The following is a 24,060-nucleotide window of genomic DNA, read 5'->3' as shown; positions in this document are numbered from 1 at the left end:
ACCCACCTGGACACTTTCCTGTGCAACCTGCTGTAGGGAACCTGCTTTGGCAGGGGGGTTGGACTAGATGATCTCCTGAAGTCCCTTCCAACCCCAACCATTCTGGGATTGGTGTCCTTTGGGTTCATGTCATTGCTGCCTAAGACTCCTCACCAATTTCTGAGCCTAGGATATTCCCTCTGGGCACAGCACGATAATGCCATGCCAAAACATTCTCTACAGGCAAGGTTAAGCTGTGGCTGTTGAGCAGTAGCTAGCTCTCAAGCATTGATTCCATACTAGGGTTATACCATCAAACCAGTAGCATAGTGCTAAATATTGCTGAAGCCAACATCACTGTGTAACGCTGGGACCTGAAAGAATCTTTAAGTCTAGTCCTGTCCTGCACTATCTGGTGGGATCCTGAGACATCATTGTCATTATTTGCTATTTGAACTTCCTTCTGGAGTCACCTTCCTCTCAGCCATCCTAAAATCTTTGATTTTGTGCATCTTTGATGTATTAAGATTTCATAGAATCATAGAATGGTTTGGGTTGGAAGGGACCTTAAAGATCATCCAGTTCCAACCCCCCTGCCATCAGCAGGGACACCTTCCACTAGACTAGGTTGCTCAAAGCCTCATCCAACCTGGCCGAGAACACTTCCAGGGAGGAGGCATCCACTTCTTTGGGCAACCTGTATCTGACCACCCTCACAGTGAAGAATTTCTTCCTAATATCTAATCTAAACTTCCCCTCTTCCAATTTAAAGCCATTTCCTTGTTCTGTCATTAACTGGCCTTATTTCAAGAGCAGCTTTTATAGAACTAATAGGTTTTATATATCTGGGGTTTAATAGTTGGTTTGAAAGCTCTGTCACATCAAATTAAAGAAGTTCTGTAGTTAACAACCTTCTAATATAAATGTTCTTGCTCCAGACTTCAGGTGTCCAGTGTTTGGAGCCAGCTGCTTTGTCTCACAGTGGCATGTAGGAGCAGAGTGATCCATCAGGACAGAATGGGATGGATACTTAAGCTTGTGTTAGTTTTATAAAATATTTAAACCAGAGAAACAAGACCACAAAGTAATTCTTTGTGGGTCAACAGATCAGTATTTTCAACTGGAACTTCCCCTAATTTGCTGCTTCACTCTGTAACAAATATACATGGATATGAGATAAGAAAGTTCATTTTGAAGGTATGTTCTGTGTATTTAACCAAACATTGGGAGTTAACGGGGCATCTGAAGCACGGAATTGGAACACTACTTACAAATTCATTACTTGTATGCTTAAAGTAAAGACTTAAACAGCCAAAGATAGTCATTTACTTGAAATAAGCAGGATGTGGATAACAAAAGTTTGCCTTTGGGTTGCCTTTGTGGATAGACTTTGAAATCAGAGTCTACGTGGAGTTGGCAGGTGGCACAAGCCATGCAGTAGGACAATATTTCCAGTACCTGTTACCATGGCCGCGATGGTGAGCATTTCATCAACGCACTCAAATTCACACGAAGCCAGAATTGACTTTGACAGTTGTGGATCCAGGGGAAATTCTGACATGATAATTCCAAATTCAGAAAGGTTTCCATCATTATCCAGGGCTGCTAGATAATCAAGATCTTCCAAAGCCTGCATAAGGTTTTCAGGAGCTAATAAAAAGGAAAGATAATTCAAATTTTTGAGAATGGCTACATACAAATGAGTGCCTGAATCCTCATTATAATATTTCAGTTGTATATTTCCTGTGTGAAAATGGTAGAAGTCAGCTTCTATCATTTGACAACGGGTAAGAATAAAAAGTAATAAATGACTTGAACGGAAGGCTGAGAACATTCTGGCGGAAGGAAATAAGGGGCGACAATTACAGGGCTGCAAATAACTTTGTTGATTTTTTTTGTATCAGAGCAGTTTTTGTCAAAAGTCAGGACACAGCAAGTGCTGATTAGTGTAATTGCACCCAGACCATGTCAAAAATTCCTTGTGCTATTGACAGTATCAGGTCTTTTTTGTATGCGTGTTCGTTCTTTTTAAAGAGGGTTTGTCACATTTGTGGGGTGTTGAGAGATACACAACAGCTCTAGGAAAGAGGATTATAACCAAAAGACAAGCACTTACAGAAGTTGTAGCTGTCTTAATCAGTCTTGCAGATATTTGGAGTTCTCTTGGTTGCCTTTTTTAAAAAATTATGATTATTTTTTTACATATTTTATCATGATGTCAGAAGAAAAATGGGAACATAGTAAAAGAAAATGTCTCCCCAGCAATTGGCTCTACATTCTCACTGCACAAAATTAAAAGTTCAATTTTCCCTTATTGTAGGTTATAACTTCTTTATGACCTACATAGGTAGAAGTGAGAACAGTGAGGCAGAAAAAATAATGAATTAATCTAGGAAAATAATTAGGTAGGCTGAGAGAGTAATTTGGGGAAAAAGTAGGAAAGAAGTGAATTTGGGCCACTCAGTGAGTAGGAAATATATGAGATGGACTTGAACAGAGGCAAACATGAAAGATACAATGAGTCAGAGTTTATGGTTTAAGATGGACATCTGAGCAGTGAAAGCAGAGGAAAATGAAGACTGAATTGATGGGGTTTGTATCTTAGGTGTTAGATAAATGCAAGTGGAGACCTGCCAGGAGTGTTTGCTTCTGCATACGTTGAACACTGAGCTTTCAGGATAAATTGCTCCACATGTACTTTTCCTGAGGACTGCTGGAGTATCAACAATTAATTCAATTAATTGTTCAATTAATTCAGATTTGATCAATGGCATATTAAGCTTAGTCTATGAGGAGTAACTCCACAAATCATAGGTAATCTTCTTTCTTGGATGGGGGTGAATGAAATCAATAACCCACAAAACTGAAGATACAGAAAATGGCTTATACACATGGACACAAACATGCCTTTTTCATCAATTACCATTATATCTCATCAGTTATTTCTTGATGGAGCAAAAGATGCCATTTGCAGCAGCTCTTCTGATCATTGCAGCTGGATGGGAGTAAATAGCAAAGGAGTTTGACAAAGACTCCCCTTTCTCATCAGGTATCTAGCTGAATTTCTCCTTTACCCTTTTTTGTTGTTGTTGGGTTTTTTTCCCCCCACTTTCTCTTGCTTTTCTGCATCTGAGTCAGTGGAAGACAGAATCAGCGTATGTATACCCCAACCTGTCTACTATTATTGACTGCTTTTTCTTTTGATAGATGATGCCAGAAGAAAGTGAAGTGTTATTCTGCCTTTTTTTTTTTTTTAAGATTTTGAAAAAATTAGCCTTTAAGTGGTTTTTTTTTCAGCAACACTTTGTTCTGCTGAAAGAATGGTGTAATAAATTCAGATCCTCACAGTTGCAGTGATAAGAAAACATGTCTGAAAGGACAGGATTAAGCAAATAAGTACTTAAAATGAGAACTTCAGCAGATCTGTAGGAAATCTGCTGTTGATTAAAGTAGGTCCCTGTGGCAGAACGAGCATAGAAGAGCTTTATGTACAACCATGGTGGCTACAGTTCTGGGGCTACAAAGAGCGAACCTGAGGGCTGAGTAGAAGTTGCCAAGCCTACACTCTCCAAAAAGTAATTGCTAGAACATGACAGAAATGTGTCCAGCTCTGGAGCCCCCAACACAAGAGAGACATGGACCTGTTAGAACGAGTCCAGAGGAGGCCACCAGGATGATGCGAGGGCTGGAGCAGCTCTGCTGTGAGGACAGGCTGAGAGAGTTGGGGCTGTTCAGCCTGGAGAAGAGAAGGCTCTGGGGAGATCTTATAGTGGCCTCCCAGTACCTGAAGGGGCTCCAGGAAGGGCAGGGAGGGACTTTGGACAAGGGCAGGTAGTTACAGAACAAGGGGTGATGGCTTGAAAGTGGCAGAGGGGAGATGGAGATGAGATGTGAGGAAGAAATTCTTTGGTGTGAGGGTGGTGAGACAGTGTCCCAGGTTGCCCAGAGAAGCTGTGTCTGCTCCTCCCTGGAAGTGTTCAAGGCCAGGTTGGATGAGGCTTTGAGCAACCTGGTCTAGTGGAAGGTGTCCCTGCTGATGGCAGGGGGGGTGGGACTGGATGAGCTTTAAGGTCCTTTCCAACCCAGACCATTCTAGGACATTGGTGGAAATTTGGGAACTCTTGAAGTGTGAAGGTTTTTTCCTTCCAGCTCTTTTCAAATGTAGGTTTCTACTCCAGGCCTTATTGTAAGGGTCAATATCTTTTATGAGTTTGAATTCATAACTGCTCTCCTATCACTGCAGCAACTTTCTGCTTATTCCAGTTGAAGGAACTGTTTGATAGATTCTCTCTGTCTTATGGATAACAAGTTAAATTCTAGTCCTGTTGAATTTGATGGTAAAAATTCCACTACAGCAGGACTTGGCCTCATACCCAGTACTGGGAAACTAAGGACTGTACTGGCAATATTTCAGACTTCTGTGGGCTGCTGTCACTTTGCATATTCATGTCAAAAAAAATCTCTAAATTAAAAAAAAAAGACAAAAAAACCCAAAAAACAACCACAGCAACCCACACAGACAAGGTGTGTATTTGTTCTTGTATCTTCATTAGCAGATGACTAGAAAGAATTTATTGCTTGAATTCATTATAAATGAGAACCTGTCTGGTGGGCTGCTTCTGCATCATGAAGATTAAAATCAAGGAAAGCTTGATACCCTGCCTTCCTGCAAGAAAATCTTGAGTTTGGGTTTTTACTTCGTTGACAGTGAATTGTTAGTTTATTGGCATCACTCTGTAATTAACTAGTTATAATGAAGTAAAGAAAAAAGTAAAATGGGAAGCAAGCAAACGCTTTTCTGTTATTAATGTCTGAAGGAAAAAAAATAATTTATTAATTCCACTTCCATGAGCTTTTACAGAACTTCTCCAGCATGTAAATCTGTTAGTATTATGCTTTCACTTAATTTAGAACATTTACTATTAATTTTCAGATAAATTCTCTCAGGAGTCTATAAATTGCTGTTAAAACTGTGGACCTGTTTCATTTCATTATTAAGAGTTCATATCTCTGCCTCTACAACAGGAGGGGTTTCTATCGAGAGAGAACATTTGTTATCAGACATATGAGGTTTAATGGGATAAAAGAAGAGCCTTTGCAAAAGCTAAAGTGTCTGAGAAGAAAATAATTAGGATGTTTAAAGAAATGAAAAGTAACAGCTGAGGAATAATAAGAGTCAGTGACAGGAAATAGATACCAGTGATTGAAAATACAGGGAGAGTAAAATGGTCACTCAGACATATAGTAATTACTAGGAAATCATGGAAAGCTAATTTCCAGAAATCAACAAAGTAGCTTGTGCTAGAATTTACAAAATATATGGTTATATGGCAGCGAATTTCAGTCCCCTGATAGCATCAGTAATTTGCATTTTTATGCCCTAGCGTTAGTTGCCTTGAGATTTATAAGCACAAATTACTTCCCTACTTTGCTGTGAGCATTTAAAGAAAAAAGAAGAAAAAAGAAATAGAAGACACCTGCAGTTTTATTGTGTTAGAAAGGGTAAGACAGGTGAAGAAACAGTAAAGAAAACAAAAAATTAGGGCTTTCAGATATGGGTCTGCATTTTGAGGCACAAACTCAGTGAATAAGAAGCCCTTGCAAAACCAGCAAATGCTCCTTTGAGAGTTCTTTATGGTATGGTTCCTATTTAAATAAAAACTATGATAAATCAAAAGTAGTGTAAATGTTTAGATATGGAAGCTCTTCTTTAAAGAACAGAAATCTGCATTGTTTTATAATGATTTCTAGCAAGTATCACTATTTTTAGGGCTGCTTGCCAACACCAGCTGCTGCTGCCATCGAGCAAACCACAAGGCTTTGTGACTCAACTGCTGTTTTCACAGGAGAAAAGTTAAAAAGAAGCTCTCAAAATGTGTCCTGTGCTTTCAACAAGAAACTGTCATATCCCTGGAAGTTTAAAAGGTATTTCCTTCTCCGGTATTTTCTTTCCCTTGCCTGTATTTTTGGCTAATTAAGACTTGATTGGTTTGGATTTATCTTGGGAAATCTGACCAGTTTTATATAAATATAGATCCTACTCTTGATCATACTTAGGCTTAACAAAGCAAATAACTAACTAGATATTATTGTTAGCATTGAAATAATTTATCTGAGGGTTAAATTACAACAGAAGTATTATTCTAGTTGCATAAGGAAGCAAGTGATACAGCGATTTGCCAGAAGTTCTGTAATAAGTGAATATTAGAGATAGGAATGAAATGTAGATTTCATTATTCTTAATAGTCCATTTAATTGCCATATCGTGCTTATCTGGAGGATCTACAGGTCCTGTGTTCTGGTCTCCTACTCTGAAAAGTTTGACTATGTAAAATATCTGCTTTTTGATAGATCTTGCCATAGGAATAACTGTTAGAAAGTCAGAGCTGACATGAGTGTCAGGTGAAGGGACATTGTCTTTAAAGAGCTGATTTGCTGTCTGGCAAACCCACAAGTTTTTTTTTCCAGCTTCTGTTAGGCTTAACAGCATGAAAAGCTGCCAAAGCAATTACTGCAGGGAGAATATTCTGGAGAATGGTGTTTTCTGTTATTGTTTTTTAACATTGCTCCTTGGATAGCAAACTGAAGATACGGAGAAATCTAGTGCCAAGTTTTCTTCAAATTATGCAAAGGTTTTTCTTCTGTGAGGACAAGCTTCTGTGTGCAGGTTTTATCTTGATTCTCTTTTTTCCCCTATAACATCTGAGGTACTTTTTTGTTTTTTAATAGTCTGTCATGCTCTGATGTCACCAATTCAATAACTGTTATTTTGAAATCATATTTGATCATTAAAAGTTACTTTTCCAAACTCATACTTTGCAGTCTTGCCATTCTCCCTTATGCTGCTGCTTCTCCCCTCCAGACTGGCTGCTAATGGCCCCTACTGTGCTTTTCTGCCAGGAGGGACAGCCAGGACAGGGACTGATCTGCATTTTCCTTACATAAATATACCAAGTTACAGCCTCACACCAGGGGTAGCGCTGACTGTTCAGTGAAGTTGCTTTTCTATCTGCTTTGTGTCATCCTCAAACCATGCACATGACTGTGCAAAATGTAGTATATCCACAAAGAGTGTCATAGAGGCATTGAATGTGGTGAGTTGGGAGGGACCCACAAGGATCATGGAGTCCAACTCCTGTCCCTGCACAGGACAAGCCCAACATTCACACCATGTCCCTGAGGGCCTTGGCCAAATGCTGCTGGAATCTTGTCAGGCTTGGTGCCATCAGCACCTCCCTGGGGAGCCTGTTCCAGTGCTCCACCACCCTCTGCCTCAAGAACCTTTTCCTCATGGCCACCCTATATATAAAAATATTTAATCACTTTGGTTTCTTTTGTTACTGTCTAGTAAATGACATGAGAGTAGTCCCACGGTCCTGGGCTACCCCTTCTCATTTTTGGGATGCCCTTTGTGATACCAGCTCCCTATTCTAAGCAGTTGTCTACATGCAGTGTGGCATGTGCTCAGTTGTTGGGCTATACTGACTGCCCTGACACCCATTCCTGGTGTCTCTTGTCCCATGGATATGGGACAAAGTATTGACTGTACAACCTGACCCTCTTGTCCCATGGATACATGGTTGTACAGTCAGTACTTTGCCTCCTGGACTGTGTTGTCCTTACCTCCTCCAGTTCCTTTTATGCTTTTCCACTGATTTGTGCAGTACAGAATATGAAGTATGTGGCCATGTCTATGCTATCAGAAAGCTTTTCATTAGGAGATATATAATACTATTTAATTGATGAAATACAGAAATTAAAACATCAAAAAATCAGTAAGTGAACTAAAGATGATAAATCTGCCATGAAGTGATCTCTGTTGGGCAGACCTTACATGGTGCGTTGAGTTTCTGTCTTTAACAGTCTTTTTCCAATGAAAAAATACACAAACAAATTTTGTTTCTATAAAAATTTGAAATTGTATGCATTTATGCAACTCTTGTTATTATGGACATTCTAGAAATATATTCTCTGTGGGGTTATAATAGCATAGCTCTCAAATATCATGGTATCTATGACCATCAACGACTATTTTAATCTGAAAATTGTTTGTGGTAATTCTGCATGAACACAGAATCTGCACCCCCTCCCTGGAAGTGTTGAAGGTCAGGCTGGATGTGGCTTTGAGCAACCTGGTCTAGTGGAAGGTGTCCCTGCTGATGGCAGGGGGGTTGGAACTGGATGAGCTTTAAGGTCCCTTCCAATCCAAACCATTCTATGATTCTAAACTGCTTTCACCTTGATTTTTTTACATGGAAATTTTACACGGCTTCATCTTTTTACTGATTTGCGTAGTTTAAATAAGGATTTTCCAGTGATTTACAAAAATACACGATATTGCTGAAATCTGTGGGAAAGGAATTCCTTTATCCCATTATATAACACAGTAAAGATCTAGCTGATTAACTGATAAAAATGTGAAGACATCTCTATGATAGTGGCACACGAATTCAAATAATGCACTTCAGAACTGCAGCGCCAAATACATTTTCCTGTGGCTCATGAATTCTAAGCAGGGTAACAAGTCTGCTGCATTTGCTCGTCTCGATTATAAGCGTGAATTAAATGCAGCAGCTGTAAGCCTGACATGTTTGTTGCTTTCATAATGCAGTAATGAGTCAGAGTTAATCCATCCTTTTATTTTTCCTCAAAGAGCAACAGAGGAAAAACTTGCACACATTGTTGTTAAGCAGAAATAAAATGTTTTACTGGTGTAATTTTTGTTTCTTTACTTAATCTGCTCTGTGTTCTCTGCTTTGTGTACAGGGAACAGATTGTGAATTACTTGTCTTTGAATTCATAGAATCATAGAATGGTTAGGATTGGAAGGGACCTTAAAGATCATCCAGTTCCAACCCCCCCTGCCATCAGCAGGGACACCTTCCACTAGACCAGGTTGCTCAAAGTCTCATCCAACTTGGCCTTGAACACTTCCAGGGAGGGGGCATCCACAACTTCCTTGGGCAACCTGGGCCAGTGTCTGACCACCCTCACAGTGAAGAACTTCTTCCTAATATCTCATCTAAACCTCCCCTCTTTCAGTTTAAACCCATTTCCCCTTGTTCTGCCCTTATGAAAAGTCCTTCCCCAGCTTTCTTGTAGCCCCTTCAGGTACTGGGAGGCCGCTATAAGATCTCCCCGGAGTCTTCTCTTCTCCAGGCTGAACAGCCCCAACTCTCTCAGTCTGTCCTCACAGGAGAGGTGCTCCAGCCCTCGGATCATCCTGGTGGCCTCCTCTGGACTTGTTCTAACTGCTCCAGGTCTCTCTTGTGATGGGGGCTCCAGAACTGGACGCAGTATTCCAGGTGGGGCCTTACAAGAGCAGAGTAGAGGGAATTCTTGCTAGTAGAGTAGAATTCTTGCTCTGAATTTTGGTGTACTTTTGATTTGCTTGTTCACCAGTTCATGTCCATAAGTTCCTCTGTCATCACAGCTAAAACATTATTTTTTTTTAGGAGAAATTCAGCTTGAGTTAAAGAAACCCAAAGCCTCCATCTGGTTCAATTGGAAAGAAAACTTGAGAAGGTTAGCTGATCAGAAACGGTGCACAGGAAAACCTATGGCATGTATGGCACATGGGAGATATTGTGGTGTGTTTACTCCCTTGTACCAAAGGGAAATAAAGTCCAAGGAGATGAAGAGACATAGAATAGTCAAGCCCAGGACAAACTGTGCTGGGGAGAAATAGAAAGGCTATTTGTGTTGTTAGTATCTGTATGCTCTGAACAGCACTTGACTTGGCCAAGTCAAAGGAGAGCATATGGAATATGGTTAATGACTGGACTTGATGATCTTAAATGTCTTTTTCAATCCAGGCAATTCTGTGATTATGTGAATTACTGCCATGTCTTTCTGTTTGTGGAGTTTTTTGGGATCCAGTTGATCTTGCACCATGTTCAGTTGAGAGTGGGCCAATTTGCTTTATGTACATTGTTAGTAGATGAGAATAAGAACTGTTATGCCCAGGAGTTTCCATAGGGTTAGAAAAGCCACACCGCTTGTTTTTTGAGCTTTATTGCTCATCTTTGTCACTGAGGTTTTTTTACCATCTCAGAGACCCCTCCTCCTTTTCCTCAGCCTTCTCCATCACTTCAGGTTACAGAAGGATTATGCTACTAAATGAATTGCCACAAAGACAATGAAGCCTTTCTGAACAGCCACAATCTCTTGCTTAAGAAAGGATGCTTTCCATGTCTGATAGCTCTTCTCTTTGCCTCCTCTGCAGCACATAATCCAGAAAGGTGTAACATCTCCTTGGTCTTATGACTAGCAGTCAAAAATTTTCAGGGCTACCCTTTAACTGGGTACCAGACATATTTGCAGTTGGGCATCAAGGGCTCCATGGTGTCACTTCAGAGTCGGTCTCTGCTTCTGCTGGAAGATTTTGTGGCTATCTCAGCACAGAATGAGAAAAATTGGGCTTTCGCAGGCTGAGATCATTGTCCCAAAGCTCTCAGGAGGATGAAGGGCCCAAAAGAAGGTTTTATGTGGTTGAAAGCTTGACATCTGTTTTGAGTTTTCTCTGTTGGTCTAATAGAATAACTAATTCCCCTTCCAACTGTGCTTACTTCAGTATTCCTGTTTCTTTCAGACAAATGTATTTCACACCAGGTATTTCACTGTATTCTGGTAGTGTGGGCTTTATAGTCATCTCTGGAGAGCCGTGGTAGGGTTATCACTGAAGTGTTAGTAGGAAAGAGGTTTGCTGCCTGCTTAGAAGTAGGGGAGAAGAAAGCCCCAAGGCAAAGAAAGCCAATGTGTGATCTATCCTAGGATAAAGAGTTGTACTAGACAATTAAAGCAATGTTTCAAATGTTTAATTATGTGAGGCCTTAAGACGGGAAGGAGACCAGGAAATTGTGCAGACTTTCTCATCTCCTTTCAGTGGGCCCCCTACAGTGTTTGTGGGACTTTTTTCTTTGTTCAAGCAGTTTGTCTAACATTCCTCACACTGTTTCAGTAATTCCTCAAACTTTTCAGTACCTCGACCTCGCACTTTTGATCTAGTTAGCAAAAGCTTTTTCGTATTTGATGCCTGTCCAAGTAAAGCTGATGCATTCACCAAATGCTTTTATAAATTTTGTACACATCGGCAAGATGCTTTCTTCAGCTGCATTATCTCAAAAATCCAGACAAAACTTAGAATTCCTACGTCTCTGAAATCCTGAAGTGCCTGTAGCATTTCATTCTCTATGAATACCAACTGTCTCTCTTCTGCTTTAGGTCTAAAAATATTGAATGCTTTTCCTAATGTGACTTTACTAATTCGTTCTACGGTTCAAGAACAACTTTCTTCATCTGCAGTAAAAGTGCTAATACATTTTAGAATTATTGATTTTTTTTTAATGTAAAATACTTTATAAATTTGAGTTGAAGCCAGCTGTATTCCATAATCATATTCCGTGAAAATTTCCTAGATTCAACACGAGGTGACACTCACAAGTCCAAAATACCCTGATTCTCATCAGTCTTGAATTTGTTACCTCAGACTGGCCAGGTTTTTTTTCACATTTCTTTTAGGCATGTTTCTGCTAAACAGGCAGACAAGGGAAAAGCAGAATAAATTCTACATAAAAATTCCACTTACAATCTATCACAACATCCAACAGTGGGAATTAAACTCTTTATTACTAATTAATTATGGTGCACAACATATAAAGGACAGGTGATCATTCTAATTTTGTGTATGGACATGAAGAAAGAGAAGGTAATATAAGAATTACACTGGAAAATTATCATGAATGAATCTAGCAACAGGTCACATGAACCCCAGACAGGACAGGTGATCATTCTAATTTTGTGTATGGTCATGAGGAAAGAGAAGGTAGTATAAGAATTCTTCCTATTTACACTGGAAAATTATCATGAATGAAGCTAGCAAGAGGTCACATGAACCCCAAATAGTGAAATCAGTGCTATCTCCCTCACTTTAACTGGCTTCAAATGAACAACAGAATCTGCAGTGGTACTTGGGTTTTGTGTTAGGTCAGAACAGAGGAGAATATCCTTCCATAGAAAAAGCCCTAAAATATGAAGTCAGAATAATAATAATAAAAAAGCAACCACTTTCTTCACACTCTTACTTCAACATTCAGAGTATTCCCTGTCTGGTATTGAAAGTTTATTTGGGTTTATTTTATAAATAATATTGTCCTTAAGTAACAGCTTATTGTAAATTTGAGGTGGGAGATGCTGGAGGAGGATAAGAGAGCTGATTTCCTCCAAATATATCTCCTGAGTAACAACAGTCGTTTATTTGGGTTGTAAACTTTTGATTAAAGGAATATATTTTGTTAGATATCTGTACAATGCCTTGTACAATGGGACACAAATTTTCTTTGTGGGTTCCAGGAAAATAATATGAAACCCAGATGAGAAAGTATTTGATTTTTTTTATTATTTCATTCCAATTCCATTCAGATACTTTATGATCTTTTTGAGAGCAAACAGTTCAGTACTGTTTTTCTAAGTGCAACTGCTGCATTGTGAACTGTTCTAGCAGGTAAGTGGTAAAAGCAGTGCCAATATTATTACAAGTACTTCAATAAACAACAATACTGTGAATAACAGGGCAAAATTGATCTTTAAAGAACTGCAATAATAATAATAAAAGTATGGAAAATGGGTGCATCATCATTACCTGGTCTGCTTATGAAGTCACAGTGTCCTAAGCCAGCTATATCCATCCTCTTCAGGAAGAGAACCATGCTCGTTAGGTTTGATTCCTGTATTTTGGCTGGTAGATGTGGTTTCATTTCTTTGTATGTAAATTCTTCAGGATATAAGCAGAACAGTTTTCCTGGAAGAGATTTCAGGAAAATTAACTTATTTATTTATTTATTTATTTATTTATATTTTTTTGCATTGCCACATTGATTCTGTTAATAAATTGAGCTAATTAATTTAAATTTTGAGCTAATAATTCTACCTGATGAAGACATGCCCAGAATTTGTTTATGCATCTCTGCTTGACTTTTGCTGATAGGCTCCGTTATAACAGAGTCTGCTCTGATTCTAGGATTGTACACCTTTAAATGAAAGAGATATGAAGCATCAGATAGGTAAGTGAAGACTACAAGAATATTAATGATCTATATGGAATTTTTTGTCTAGGTTATTTTACAGAAAGTGTAGTAACAGTTTCATTTCTTTTTATACTACGTTATTTCACCAACTTTGAAATGAAAGCAGTCAGCACTTTGATAAATCGACAGACATTTAAGTTCTGCAATAACTCCGTAAGTATACTCTGAGATAAATGTCTTTTTCTGAAGAAATGTACCTTACTAAAGCACAAAATGATTATATCTATGGTACCATGAAAAAAAGCATCAAAAAAGGTTATTTATTTCTTCCAATGACAGAATCCCAACGTTGTCTGATAACATTTTGTTCTATAACTCCAGATTTTTTGTCTTAATGCTGAAATCTATCAGGTCAGTCCAGGAGACAAGGACTTGTGTCAAAGATGTATGATGGCCAGTTTTAATTTTTTTCTTAATTGTACTTTATTTTGATTAAACTGATTCACTCACCATTCTGACCACACGATGATGTCCATAAGCTTCTGCGGTGTACAGCAAAACATATAACATCTGGATAAGGCAACTTTCTAGTCATGTCATCTGAATCGACTGTCTACTTTAAGCAGGGTATTAATAAAAAGGATAAAATATGCTTCAGTGCAGGGGACAATTTTTTTTTTTTCCCTTGGGTAAATTTATGATAGATCCCAACTACAAGACTTGCACGGGATTTTGTTCTGCACAAAACTTTGCCTGCTCCTGCTGTGTTCAACTGACCGTCATCAGCCTTATAGATTGAATATTAGGAGGGAATATTAGAGGACTAAACTTCAGCTGTTAGGACAAAATAATCACATTAAAAATTGTATAACCAGTAGAGGTGAATTGGTGGCCATGAGGACTGTGCTGATTTATTCCCATTACTTTGTATTTCTGATTCACAGATGCCTGGAAGCACTGAATTTCACTTTGGGCTTCAGATTACCATGGAAGTGAGATTCATTTCTGTCATCCAAGGCAGCTGTAGTTTCAGAAATAAGGTGAGTTATGCATGATCTAACTGAAAACTGCTTTTAGGCTTTTGTTTGGTTCACACAAAAGTATGACAAATTTATTTTCCTTGATTTGAGGCTCAGTTAGTTTACACACCCCATATGAGAACCTTTAAAATGACAGTGTTATAATTTTTTGCAATGAAAATGTAATGTAGTGCTGGTTCCCAAGATTTTGCCTGAATTACTAATCCTAATCAGGATTAATAATCCCGGATCCAAAATTTGGGGAACAATTAACTTCAATTTTGGTGATTTAATTCTGGATTATATATAGAAACTATGATATTGTTTCTTTTGCCTATTACTGGAATATTTATTTTGACTAGCAGAATGCATTGCACAGTTACAAAGCCTGTAGTGATGCAGCTTTCTTATTCATGTGATTAATTGTTCCTACATAGTCACTCATTCTTTGGGACATAAGTTTTGTATAAATGAAATAAATAAACTATGCATTTGTAGCTGCACTAGTCCTACCCAGGATGGGGTGGAAAACAAGAACTGAGGACGTACTTACAATGAACTGTAAAAGAACAAAGATTAATTCAATAAATTGCAGCATTTTGAGGTATTTGAAAGGAAGCATGTATCCAGAAGGAGCATAAGCAGCTTTAAAAAGATATGAGCATCCTTCAGTTTTACATGATCTGTGGCCATTAAACAAGGGATGAGGTTAATCTACTTAACCAGGTAATCTGCCAATAGGTAGCCAAGAACTGACTGTATTTTGCTTTATCTATAAGATAGTGAAGAGATAATGATGATTGATAGGCTAAAACTAAGGTGAGATACAGTTTGCAAATGAAATGTCATTGGTTTGGTGCCCAAATGAGTCACCTTGAGCTGAGAGTGTTAATCTGGCTTTAGAAACTTGAAAAATTTGTTTTCCAACTAAATTTAGAAAAGAATTGTGTTTTCTTGCTTGGTTTTTATGAAATGTCCATGGAAGTTATTTGAATTTTGTTAATTTAAATGTTAAAAATATTATGGAATCTGAGTTATGAAAGAATAGAAAAAATAGTTGATACTTTAGAAACCATTTGCATCAATCTATTATCTGCACATTTCCCTTTCCCCCACCCTGAAAAACCCTTTTTGCTTAGTTAATTTTTGGCATACTGATTTTAGTTAACTTTACTAACCTTTCTCCTTTCAACAGCAACATCAATGACAAAGGTTACATTTTTAGTCCAGATCAAAGCTTCCCCAAAGCTTGTGGTGAGTAGCACTTTTCTTCTGTATTTTTTGTAGCATTTCTCTTTGCCTTGATTTGGTTTGAGAATTAGGTCTTGTTTAGTGGGGTATAAAGGAACTGGGATGAGTTCTCCAAGGTCAGGATTTAAATTAGACTGTTCCTGTCTGATCATTTGGTAAGCTTTTTCAATTTCCTGTAATCATAGAATCATAGTGGTTGGAAAAGACCTTTAAGATCATCGAGTCTAATCAGGAGAAAGATTATTTTTTTTTTCCCCTCATGAGTATGAAAAACAAATATCAATATTTAATTTTAAAGCAACTTTTGTATTCTAAAATGAAATGCAGCTATATATCAAACTATAATAACATTTAAATCTTAAATGATTAATAATTAAAAGAAAAAAATAAAAGGGAATAGAACTATGTGTGAGAATTTACTGACTGTATCTGCTAACTACAGACCAGGGAAAAGCTGGACTTGTTTTTAAAATGCCCTTTTCTCCTCTGCAACTTTCAAAATAGTCTTCTCTGGCTTTAATCATATCCAAACCAACCTCTAGGAGAACACAGATGTGCAAAAATATAGGAATAGCAAGGCTGAGAAATTAATAAAATGGTCACTAAATGTAAAAGGACATGTAGGATGCATCCACCTCAGGGATTTAGTACCAAAGAGTTTGGTGCAAATTCATCACGTGTGTAGGGCTGGTAATGCTGGAGCAGATACTCAGGTACCCCACTGGTGTCCCAAAATGTTTTCTCTTTTTTCTGGAACCAATGTTATGCATGTGGGTGCCCTGAGTAGCAGTGTCCCCTAGGAAATAGCTCTCCAGGGCTGGGAATGGGTGACCAGCACTGCTGGCAAAGGTACGATGTGAACTGGTGCTCCTGGAGTCAAAACACATCACAGCAGGATCCCACCCTCTCCAATCCTGACTGTCCCCATCACTGGGAGGGCTAAAAGTGACTCCCTTGTTTGGGTCACTTTAGAAACTCTTATTGTGGAACTGCTATTATTACTATTAGTCCAATTACAATACATAAAAAGAACTAAGTATGCAGAAACCTCCCTACTTTACCTTATTTATTAAGTTTAAGAAGATAAAAATACTGTAAAAACTTTTATTGGGATTTTTTTTGGGGACTCCACCACTGCCCTGGGCAACCCCTTCCAATGCCTCAGAACCCTTTCAGCAAAGAAATTCTTCCTCACATCCCATCTCAACTGCCCTTGGTGCAACTTGAGGCCATTTCCTCTGGTCGTGTCCCTTGTTCCTTGGTTGAACAGACCCACCCCCACCTCTCTCCACCCTCCTCCAAGGGACTTGCACAGAGCCAGAAGGTCTCCCCTCAGCCTCCTTTTCTCCAGGCTCAACACCCCCAGTTCCCTCAGCCACAAGGGAACTCAGCACACTTGTGCTCCAGACCCTTCCCCAGGTCTGTTGCCCTTCTCTGGACACGCTCCAGCACCTCCATGTCCTTCTTGGAGTCAGGGGCCCAAAACTACCCATGCAGATTCCTGGATTATACGTAGTACCTCTGGAGTGGCATTTGCCTCCTGCTCTTTTGTACACAAATGGTTGGGAACTTTGTAGCCATAAAGGAGAATGCAAATCGATAAAAAACCCCTTGTAGGCAGGTTTTAAGTTAAAAACATTTGTGTGAAGTAGGACATTTATGCAAACTGGACATGTGTCCATTCCTGCAAATCAGGGTTAACACAAGGTGTGGTATATCCCATACCAAATTCCCAGATAGGTTGCAGTGTATTAACTCATTGCACCTGTGGCCCTTTTTCCTGTATGCCACCTTTGCTACTTTTTCCATCACACAGAAGGATGGTGGCTTTTCTTTAAGCCTACAGAGTACCTGATAGATCCTTGTATTAGTTTATATATAATACAGTGTTCTATATACCATACAACAACATACAATACCAACTTCTTTGTAGGAAAAACCTGCAATGGTAAAAACTGTTGGCAGTGTCTGGTGTCTTAGATGCTGGTACCACGATATGTATAGGTCAGATAGACACACAGATGTACATTTTCTTGACTAAAATCAGAAATATTGAAATTGGTTAATAACTTACTTGTTCACATGCCAGAAAGATCACAATGTTACCCTTCTCTTTTGTGTGGTGTATCTCAAAGAGCAGTCTTAGTGCAGACAGAAAGTGGTCTTCCTGAATGCTGCAGGAGTATACAACCTCTGCGTGGTACTTGTTTTCCACTCTGATGAAGGGGATGCTGCCATAATAATTCTGCAGTTTGCTGGACATATGAGGTGCAGTGAGTATTACCAGCCTCAGTTCTGGTCTTGATATCAAGACATCCTTAAGAAGGCCAAGTAATGCATCTGTTGCAACAGTTCTTTCATGCACGTCATCCAAGATGATAACGCCGTAATAGTTCAGAAGAGGCGTAGACATCATTTCCCTTTGTAGCATATCATCAGTACAGTATCTGCAACAAACAAGCAAAAAAACTCCACAAAGTTTCTTGGAACAGTCAGGTTGGATTGTAAGAAATGACTTCAAAGTCCTGGGGACAGGTTTGTTCTTTCTGTTCTAACAAGAAAGATTTGATAAGAACAGAGAGTCTATTTTGTAGACAGTATCACAGTCTCAACTACATGTTTGAATCCTTTTAGTAGCTAAAAACTCAATGTAATAATTCACTGAGTGGCACTATGGTTGAAAGGATGTTCTAGGCAAAAGAAGAAATACTTCTGCCCTTAAATCATAACTAACATTGCCTTTCATCTTCCAAACTATCTAAACATATTGCATGCTAGAACCAATTCTTAAGCTAGGAACTAATACTTTTAGATGAGGAAAATAAGGTGTGTGCACAGACTTGAGGCAGTGCCAGAACCAAGATGAGGTCTTAATTTGTACTGTAAGGCTTCCTCACTGTTATCTCTATTATTCCTACTATTGCAAGTTTGTTTTAAGGGATATCAGCTTTTGCTGTGTTGCTCCGTAGGACTTGGAATTCTTCAACCAGGTTTCTATGTGGGAGAGTGTAGGATTTGTCTTCTTTTCACATCAGGAGCAGCTGCAGGAAGATATGCTGCAGGATGAGGTTTAGAGAGTTCCCCGTGAAAGAGAAAGAACATCCAAAAGGAAGAGCTGCTGAACTTGATTTTCAGAAGTGTTGAGTTATCCTCTTCCTCACTGGAAATCAGTGGCTGCGAAAAAAGCTTATGATCTAGATTTTATAGTTTGTGCCTGCCATATTAAGAAACCAGAGAAAATAACCCTTCCAGCTTTCAGAAAGGCTCAAAATCTGAATCCCTGTGTCACTACTGTCACTTGCCTACATTTAATACATTAAGTGCATTTCTTATCTCTTAAAGTCATCCTAAATGCTTTTGATCCTGTCACTGAATATACCCTTTTCTAGCCATGATTTTTGATTGCTTTTAAATTCCATCTTTACTTTGTGATAGATTATCCCTTGTTCTCTTACAGTAACGAACACTCCTGTACTAGAAAACAGAGAAAAAGTAGAATGATATGGAGGTTACTGAGATGCTTAATGAAGTTTTGCACAGACAGTAACCTTGTCCACTTAAATCTCCACCACAATTTAGCACAGAATAGCTCCTTCATGCCTTTTACACCTTATTGATTAGTCACAAAGTCTCCAGTATCTGCATTTTAAAATGTTACATGCAACTTTATAAAGTAGTCTTGGATTTTTTTTTGTTTGTTTGTTTGTTTTCATACTCTATGCATAAATCTTTTGCAACTATAGCAATGTTCCCCCACAGTTCTTAGGATATCTGCTCTGACCACGTCAGTGGAATGGTTGTGATGCTGTGCTCATCCCACAGCTGATCTTAATCTCCTGTAACCCTGTCCAAGTGATGAACACCAGTGATGACCATCATGGATGCTCTCTGGTCATGATAGCTGCATCCAGCTCAGGGGAGGTGGATAACAAGACAATAGCCAAAGGTTGTCTTGTGCAACTTGCTCTAACAGTGGAGAGCTTGCTGAGCGTGCAGTGACTGAAATACAGCTCGTGTGCAAATAGGACTGTAGGTCAATCATCTCACTCCATCAATAGACAGCCCAGGGGCCCATTGAGCTCTCCTGAAATGACAGCAGGCTGCACACTAGGATCTCCCCTTGAGAAGGGATGCCTCTCAAGGTTACTCCTCAAGGCTGAGAGATTCCTTGCCACAACAGATCCTTGGTAAGTGACTAATAGCTGCTAAACTGCAAAATCTTAGCTAAGTGGTATGAAGGATTGATTGCGCCTATAAATATATATATATATAATCCTTTAGATATAAACTGTTGATCAAGTCTGGGACTAGGATTGGATCTAGCTGCACCTAGACTCCTCTCTGAGAAGGAGTTTAGAGAGCAAGGGGGTCCTTTCTGAACCTCATGACTCAATGGGAGGGTCTCCCTGACAGTTTTGTCTGACCCTGTCCTCTATGCAGTAAATAATCCAGTGAACCTCATCACTGAATCCTGTTAAGTGAATGTTGTATTAACCTTTGAACTTTGTTAATCACTATTTTATATCAATAAATGTATTGTTACATCTCTTTTATAAGTGAAGTGTGTAACTCACTGACTCTGTCTGCAGCAATGATACACTGAAGAGCCTAAGGACCGGAGCGCTGCCAGCTTCAAACTTTCACACTTGCAAAGAACTGGAAGCTACATATTAGTTTAAAGGCATTAAAAACCAAACAGACAAACCTCAAGATGGTTTCTGTTGTACAGCAGCTTTCAAATGGGACAAAATACCCCACTTCATGGCCAACGTTGACATCCATTTCATCAGCCACGCGCAGTGCCAGCCACACTGCTGTCTGCTTGTGTACCTGGGTGCATACGACTACGCCGTGCTGATAGTGGGCAGAAAGGCAGTACTCAGCACACCACTGAGGAATCTGTAAGTAAACAAGAAAACAGATGTATTTGGTATTTAACATATTTAGCAGAAACCGTAAAGGAAAATAAATAGATGCTGTGGAAGAACTAAATTGACTTAAGCACCTGCTGCTTACTACCTGCTTGGCTACTGATGGATGAGCTGCACCTGACGCAGAAATTTTCTGCCTTAATAAATGCCGAGGCCCTGAATCTTAAACAGTAAATAGTTGGAGGGATGTGGGCTAGAAGGTTTACCTGGGAATTTCTCAACTGGAGTCGGATTAGTTTAAATATATTGCAGAATTGGCCTCTGGGAAGCAAGTAACACCAGCAGTATCGCTCTTAAGCATCTGCTGATTGACCCAATGTCAGTGGGTAGAGGATTCTCAGCTGGCTGAGGTAAACCTGCTCATGCTATATCATATCCAGGTGTTTGACATGAGAAACGTGTCCTAGGAAGAAAAGGATTTCAACTGAACAAATGCCAGAGTAAATATATGTCATTTCAGATTAATTACTCCATAAACAAAGCTAAGTGAAACTGAACTACTCCAGAAACTTATGCAGGAGCTCTCTAATTTATATAGAAAATCAACACTAGAAAGTATTAATGTGTTATTGTAATGAGAAAGTAAAATTACATTATAAATATTATTTTAGTGATAGTATTAGGTTTCAAATTCTTTACTTAATCAATATATATAAACTGGATGCTTCAGCCACATATCATTTATTTCTGTGTAGTTATTTATGTTCCTGAAAATGTTTAAAAACCAGCTAACAATGTGTTATCTCTTATTCAATTTGTTCAAGGACAATTAAAAAAGCTAACATTTCTTAGCAAGTAGTTTATTATTACACAAAGTTTCGTATCAATTACAGTAGTCAATAACAAGGGGTAAAGACTTTGCACTCCAAAGAATATTCCAGGCACCAGGTGGGTGTGTATCCTTTTTATAGGAACACAGGAATTTTCAATGAGAAGTATGATGTCTCTAGTTCAGTGTATGATCTTTAGCAGAGTCCAGCATCAAAGTCTTTGGCAGATATGAGATGCCCTGCAACAGTAATTATCGTACAGCTTTATCTGCAGGAAGTTTTCTCTTGATCCAAATCATAAACAATAATATTTTGGCTTATAACACTTGTTTGAAAATTCTTCTCTGCTTACTGTGGTCACAGAGTTAGGTTGTTATCAAATTCTGTTGTAATAATATATCATCCTAGTGGATATTTACGTGTTTAGAGTCAACTGAGATCTTGGCTTCAGTGATATCTTTTAACATGAGTTCTGTAAAGTAATAGTGTATTCTTGGAAAAAGCATTTACTCTTGGCTGAAGTGAGGGAAAGACAATTATTTCTCTCTGAGAAACAGCCCTACTGATTTCAGTCCTTCATTCCCTGAGAACTTTTTTCACCTTCTCTAATGACATGCCTGCAAATCCACTGTATTTCTTTCCTGATACAGCAATAATCAGAACCAAGACACACTTTCCAGTCAAGAATATGCATTGAATCCAACACAGGCATTGCAGAGTTTATCATTTCCACTGGGTGTTCAATGTCATGATGGACAAAAAGAGACTAAAATTACAAGTTATTTATTATTAAAGAGAAGGCAATAAAATTCTCCAAATGAACAAAATGGTGGCCAAATGTAGGAGGAATGATTTATTGGTAAAATACTAAAGGAACCTGAAGTAAGTCCTAAAGTATTTCACACTTAGCCTTGGCCTCTCTGAGGACAGTGGAAATACACCAGTAATTTCAGTAGGGAAGGAGTTTAGCTGATAAATTCTGTGGTACATATGAAAGTATATATTAGATAGGTTTTCAAGTTGAGATGTGGTCTTGTGATATAGAATCAAAGCAAAAATTTATAGTGCATGTACTGGTGGATACAATAATATTTTATACAGGATTTTTCTAAGGTTATGTGTATATTTGTTCCTGAATTTTAAACTCTAGTAGTTAATGCATGTGGTCTTAAGAGTTCAGAAAGGGCTTGATATTTTTAAATTTAGTATTTAGTATAAAAAAGGTTGTACTTTGAGATATTTTTTGTTGTTGTTTATGACACTGTGTCTGACAATCACAGTCTGAGAGGTGCTGCTCTGCAGTGGTCAACTTATCCTGAAGCCCAAAAGACAATGTCAACCAAGTAAAAATGGATTGTAATGAACAAACATAAAGTAAGTGTCAGTAGTTAGTGAATATTTGAAGTTATTTAAATGTATATAAACCATATATATTTTTAAAATCTATATTTGACTGCTTTCAGTCTTTATTCACTTTCTGTATTTCACTTTCCCTCTCTGGCTTTAATACCTCAGATTATAATAGATGGCTGCACATCTGTTTCTACACTGAAAACTGCCAAACTCAATACAACTCTGTGTGCTGACACCACAGCTGAACTCCTCAGAACTGGATGTTATTGTATTGCAATACCACACAGCACTCAGCCTAGCAACAGCCCATTGCTATCAGAAAGCAGATACTAGTGTAATATCAACCTGGATATTGATGTGCCTGATATAAATAAAGGGCAACAGCAGTGAATAGTAAATTCATGGCAAAAAAGTTTTTTTCTGTTTTGAAAATATGTAATGTTAATAAAATAGTAACTCTGAAAAATGTAGAATGTTAAATGTTGTAAAAATAAGTTTTAAAACCCCAAACCAACTATATTGTACTGACCTGGGAGCTCTTGCCGGTCTTAGCATCTCCTGACACAATCACAATTTGATTATGAAGCAAACTTTCCATAAAAGTATATTTCTCTTTCCATACTGGAAGTTCTTCTCTTTCTTTCATAAGTTTATAATAACGGGAAGAGTAAGGCAAGCCATCGAAAGGATTAAGCTCTAAATCTTCTCCACATACTAGTATTTCCTCTTCATCACCGTCGCTGCAGTCAAGTAATTCTGAAAAGCAGTGGATCTCTGGAGAAAAGGTTAACAACTCCATTTTTCTTACATATATTATTCCCAGCAAAAACACATTAGTAGTAGAAGGAGTTCTTTGTGTGCTGATGGATCATTCAGGCCCCCTAAACCTGAGGAAATCCATTTCTGCTTGCTTCAGGATTGCTATTTCCCAGCTCTTCAGTTTAAAAGTTCAATCTTAAGGTCCAGCTGTCTTTGTGGTCTGTTGATCACACTTCAAGTGCTTTAATAACCCAAATGAACCTCGAGAAAATATATTTAAAAAATCATCCAAACACTTCAAAAGAGTGGTGATTAAACCAAAAAGATGTTAAACAGAAGCTGAGTAGCTTTTGCACTTTAGTAGCATGTAAAAGCCAGACCACGAGTATCAGCCAGTGTGTTTGCTCTTGTCTGCTCCTGGAGAATAATTGGGAAGGAGCACGCTGAGCCTGACCTTTATCACTCCCGCCTGTGAATAGGAGGCTACGGGGTGATTATTGTGATTGCAGAGATGGTCATGTGGGCAGCTAATCCCAACACAATGGGTTTCACCCCTGGGTGCAGCAAAAACAGCGCAGGGGCTGCGAGCGTGCAGTTAACAGGAGGTCACTGCTGCGTGAAAGTGTCCGTCAGGAACAGGCAATGTTTTGATTTTATGTTATTTGCAGTGTTTTAGAAAGTTAGAGAAGTAAAGAGTCTTTTTAGATACCCTGTGTGTTAACTCTACTTGGAAATGTTACAAGGCTTTAACAAGTTGTTTTTTTTTTAAATCTAAAATATACTTAATACATGTAAAAAAAAAGCAGAGAGATGCCAGCTCTAATCCTTCAAGGGCACTAGAAGTGGCCTTGAAAGATGAGGGAAGAACAAATCACTGACGTCAAGTAACTCCAACTCTTAAGACTCAAAAGTAGCAAAATAGAGTCTCCTAATCTTGACCGATCTGTACTGTAACACAAATATTAAATAACAT

At 38.5% G+C, this 24,060-nt stretch overlaps 1 protein-coding gene across 1 annotated transcript in view; it reads right to left on the bottom strand.

The window, feature by feature from the left end:
- The window catches only part of DHX32 (DEAH-box helicase 32 (putative)), a 28,256-nt gene extending 5,129 nt beyond the window's left edge, over positions 1–23,127 (bottom strand). The window contains exons 1-7 of the mRNA XM_010173881.1: positions 22,858–23,127; positions 19,980–20,173; positions 17,349–17,721; positions 15,202–15,447; positions 12,908–13,007; positions 12,620–12,778; positions 1,438–1,629 (exon numbers count right to left, since the gene is read on the bottom strand). Coding sequence (XP_010172183.1) covers positions 1,438–1,629; positions 12,620–12,778; positions 12,908–13,007; positions 15,202–15,447; positions 17,349–17,721; positions 19,980–20,173; positions 22,858–23,127 — 1,534 coding nt within the window. The remainder of the gene's footprint in view (positions 1–1,437; positions 1,630–12,619; positions 12,779–12,907; positions 13,008–15,201; positions 15,448–17,348; positions 17,722–19,979; positions 20,174–22,857) is intronic.
- Between the last annotated feature and the right edge of the window lie 933 nt (positions 23,128–24,060).

The sequence above is a fragment of the Antrostomus carolinensis genome, unplaced genomic scaffold (assembly GCF_000700745.2).
Source record: "Antrostomus carolinensis isolate BGI_N321 unplaced genomic scaffold, ASM70074v2 scaffold2398, whole genome shotgun sequence".
NCBI lineage: Eukaryota > Metazoa > Chordata > Aves > Caprimulgiformes > Caprimulgidae > Antrostomus > Antrostomus carolinensis.
This window is presented reverse-complemented; position numbering and strand designations above follow the sequence as displayed.